The sequence below is a fragment of the Monopterus albus genome, unplaced genomic scaffold, assembly GCF_001952655.1.
Source record: "Monopterus albus unplaced genomic scaffold, M_albus_1.0 scaffold366.1, whole genome shotgun sequence".
NCBI lineage: Eukaryota > Metazoa > Chordata > Actinopteri > Synbranchiformes > Synbranchidae > Monopterus > Monopterus albus.
The window spans coordinates 315,003-318,953 of record NW_018128246.1 but is presented as its reverse complement, the minus strand read 5'-3'; the positions used below and the strand labels follow the sequence as shown (position 1 = coordinate 318,953).

The 3,951-nt window shown below is 42.3% G+C and overlaps 1 protein-coding gene across 1 annotated transcript; it reads right to left on the bottom strand.

Annotated features, from left to right (window-relative positions):
- Positions 1–39: 39 nt before the first annotated feature.
- On the bottom strand, positions 40–3,550 carry LOC109951139 (cathepsin L1-like; the record flags this gene model as incomplete). Its single annotated transcript, XM_020585444.1, has 6 exons — positions 3,288–3,550; positions 2,146–2,280; positions 1,935–2,057; positions 1,396–1,566; positions 441–674; positions 40–208 (listed from the first exon to the last, which is right to left on the bottom strand). Coding segments are annotated over exons 2-6 (820 nt in total), but the record flags the coding sequence as incomplete, so codon positions are not given.
- Between the last annotated feature and the right edge of the window lie 401 nt (positions 3,551–3,951).

The window sequence follows — 3,951 nt, the reverse complement described above, 5'->3', positions numbered from 1 at the left end:
GGGGTTTTTTACCTGCTAAAATAAAATGTTAAAACTGACCTGATTTGTAGAGCTGGAAAGACGATAGACTGGCATTGATGCCTACAGACACAGGTCCCTGAGTGGCCACAGCGTTCATCAGAGCAGCCTCACTACCGCTGGTGATGCTACCATAGCCGGTGCAGGTGGCTGCGCTGTACGCGGGATTGTAGAGACACTGCTGCTGATTCTGAAGAGGACAAGAAGACAGTGAACGGGATGTTATGGAACCACCACAGGCCTCTAGATCAACTCAATAAAAATGACAGATTAACAGATAAATTTGTCCTGCAGAAGAAGAACAGTACATCAAAGTCTAAACCATGATTTAAGATCAAAAACTACATTCAAGACCATTTAAAGCCTTGAAATGTGACTTTGGAGACTTAAGATGTGTCCACTTCCTCTCATTAGATACCTACCGATCCCAGGTAAGGATAGGAGTCCTCAGTGTCCAGGCCCTTACTTGCATTGACATAGTTGAAGGCATAGGTCATCAGACCGCCGTTGCAGCCCATATTGCCTTGAGGTCTGGAACAGTCCACCAGGTTCTGCTCGCTCAACGACACCAGATTGCCGGTCTTCTTGTACATCTGGCCCTCCAGAGCTCCGGTGGCGCTGAAGGCCCAGCAGGAACCACACTGACCCTGGAGAGAGAGAAGAGGATGGTTTCATTTAGATCAGATGGTAGTGAGGAATTTGCTTAAATAAGAGGTGTCTCCTTCTGTTCAGGACCATTAAACCAGTATTTCAGGTCACCTCGGTTATACAGACTTAAATGTTATCTGTTGTTTTTGTTACGTTACTGTGGGTATGCAGTCGGTGCTGTAGGGCATTTAGCTCAGTCAGAAGTTCCCATAGCGTGAGATCCTGAAATAAACTGTGATAGGAAGTGATCCAATAAATCACATCGACATAATGTATATGACAGTGTTTGCTCCACTGTTTATGGCGAGCCAGTCAGTCTGGTTCCAGCCTACCAACTGTTAAGGTATAATGAGGGGGTGGAGGGAATGAACTGTGCAGACAGGGAGGGGGCGAGTGTGACGCAGCAGATAACCAAAACAATCCGTGTGTGGTCAACTTATCTGTGTGACACAGAACCTTCACTGCAGTGGACACAGGACATATGGTGCCTCAGAAGTCCAAAGTTGCACATGGCGTCATGTTTACCATGTTTCCTAACAGCTGATATTGGACCATGTGTAGCTCCTGTAACACTAACTTAACTGTTGTTTTAGACGAAAAGTAAGATCGAAGATGTCTTCACCTACATCTCCCTACAGAGTAGCATCATGACTCCTTCCAAGAAGTAAAACGTGTTCAACTGCACCTTAAACTTGTACCAGGTGTGGCTAGAGCCCTGAGTCACGTTACCTGGTTCTTCACAGGAGTAACGTAGCCAAGGGGCCTCCAGTCCACAGAACTTATTGCGACGGCCAGGCTTTTGGACTTCGCTGAGACGGAGTTCTGGGTGTTCCCCGTCGTCTGCTGGGTCACTGTTGGTTCCGGACTGAGGCCAAAGATGAGCTCCATCTCTTTGCTGGTCTGTGGAAAGGCAAAGTTGAAAGAGTCTGTAACACTGACAGTGTGAGTTAGGAAATGTGGTGTTTGTGTGTTTTTAGCAGCAAACCTGCACCAATTTTCAGTAATTACTGTCACAGGCAACTCAACTTTTATTGTCCTTGCTCCGAGTCATGTTCCAGTTTTATGCACAATACATTGTTTGCCTCACACACCATATCTGGTTTTATTTGATACCACAATTTTTTGTTTTGTTGTTGCTTTGTGAAGTTTCTAACTGTGTGCAAATCAAATCAATTTTCCTTGAACTTCCTTCATTTCCAGACCTTCATGAAACAACTGATCGGTGTTTTCAGGCGATACGAGTCTGCATGTTAAAACCATGGTCCTACCAGGTCCGAGTACTGGTTCGTGCCCATGGTGAAGGAGTGTTTGCCCTGGGCCGCCTCCGTGTTGTGCTGCTTGACCAGGTTATTGTTATTCTCCCATATCAGTTGCCGCCAGGGCTCCTCTTCCTACACACAACAATAACATGTTGGACTTGTTATTTTTGCTGGAAATGGAATTGTTTACTAGAGTTAAAAATTAGGGAAAAAACATTACCTGAGGGTATGTTTTACTGTGATCTGTCTTCCACTTATTCCAGTCCTCATCCAGCTTTGGGTCCTTAGTGGAGGCTGAGAGGACTGCGCTCAGACACACGGCCAACACAGCTAGAGACAGCATTGTGTCTTCCTACTAGAAAACAACACACGAGTTAGGACACTAAAGTAGCAAGGTGATGACTGATGGGGCTCTGACTGTGAGGAGGAAAACACATTTCGTTACAAGAGACATTTCTTTTTCCTCGGGAAAAGGACGAGTCATACTAATTATTGATGAAATTCCTGCATGAACTCCAAGTTCACTTCTGGTCTTTTGCATGTAAAGGCAGGAACACCAGCAATCTGTTGAAATATCTAATGAAAGAAATGCAGTTTTCCACTGACTAGCTCATAGTTCCTCTCCTTGCCCGGGTATGTTATTTATTTAAGCTGCTCAGAGTTAAATAAACTATACTAATAAGGGTTCATGATGAAATATCGACATTATTCAGTTGATGGTTGTGAGTTTGTTCATAAATCCAATCTGCAATGGTCAAAGCATCATGTGAACTGGCATTCAGAAGCCGTTTCACTTGAGAGCGCTCAGAGCAGGGGCGGAGATAATGATTTCAGGGCTGGAGGCACCTCGCAGTTAAAGTACTATCAAAAATGTTTTATGTATCTATTTATTTTTTTACATCTCAGTAATCACATTATAGTCTTGTGATTTGTTTAAAACAATGCTGTTGCAACTTGGTACTCAAGACATGCCAAGACTTGAACTGGTAGTGGTCTTTTCAAGCAGTGCCCAGAGTCACTGTCTGTCCTAATTTAAACCATGTGAAGGGGATTGGTAATGACTGCTCCTTTAGCAATGAGAGGGACACAAAGACAAAAGTAACTGAATGAAACAAGACTGCTAATTCTGGTGGATAGCAATAAAAACAGAGATATGTGCAACTAAAATATAAATACAGTTGAGATGTTGCTTAAACACTTTTAAAATGAACATTGTGAGGCATTCAATGCTGTGTGCAAATCAGCTACTGAAGAAATCCCTTAAAAAAAACACATCCTTACAAATGTTTTTGCTTTAGGTTGTAAATTCAGGCGTCGAGTTTGACTAATTTAGTTCAGAATCCTAATAAGTGTAAAACTTACTGTAAACTTCTTGTCGTCCAAGTGAAGTTGAAGATGCAGGCACGATGTTTTCACCAATGAACACTGACGTTACCTTTATAAAGGCCCATGTAGCCACTGAAAAACCTCCCACCGAGCTCTCTGATTGGTCCACTATTTGTTTATGAACCTGCAGACCAGCCCCTGGACACCATCGTCATCAGTTAAGTGTGTTATTCCTCCCTTTGTAAATGTTTTGACTGCAAAATCCTAAATGAGAAAATATTTTAAGGAATTTAAATATGTGTTTGCATGCATTGTAATAACCATGTTAGTCAGTTTTCTGCAGTAATTTCTTCTTTAATGCCATGAGAAACCTGTAATCATAGTAGATGACGTGAGAAACCTGATTTCCCTATATTTCTCCTGGAGAAAGTAAATTTCTTTATGTGGTAACAGCTTTCAGCTTTTTGCACTTGCACACATGACAAAGCTTTCAGACCAAGTATCTGTCATTACAGTAATGAACCCGTACAGGCTTTGACAGTAAATTCTCCTCCTCAGACAGTAAGTACTAGCTATGTAGCAGTACATCTTTGTATTCAAACTAATTTCATCTATTGCAACAAACTAAAGGTGACACAAGCAGCCTCTATACATAAAGCACTTTCCACCAACTACTTGAGTATTTTACTGTTTCTAAAAT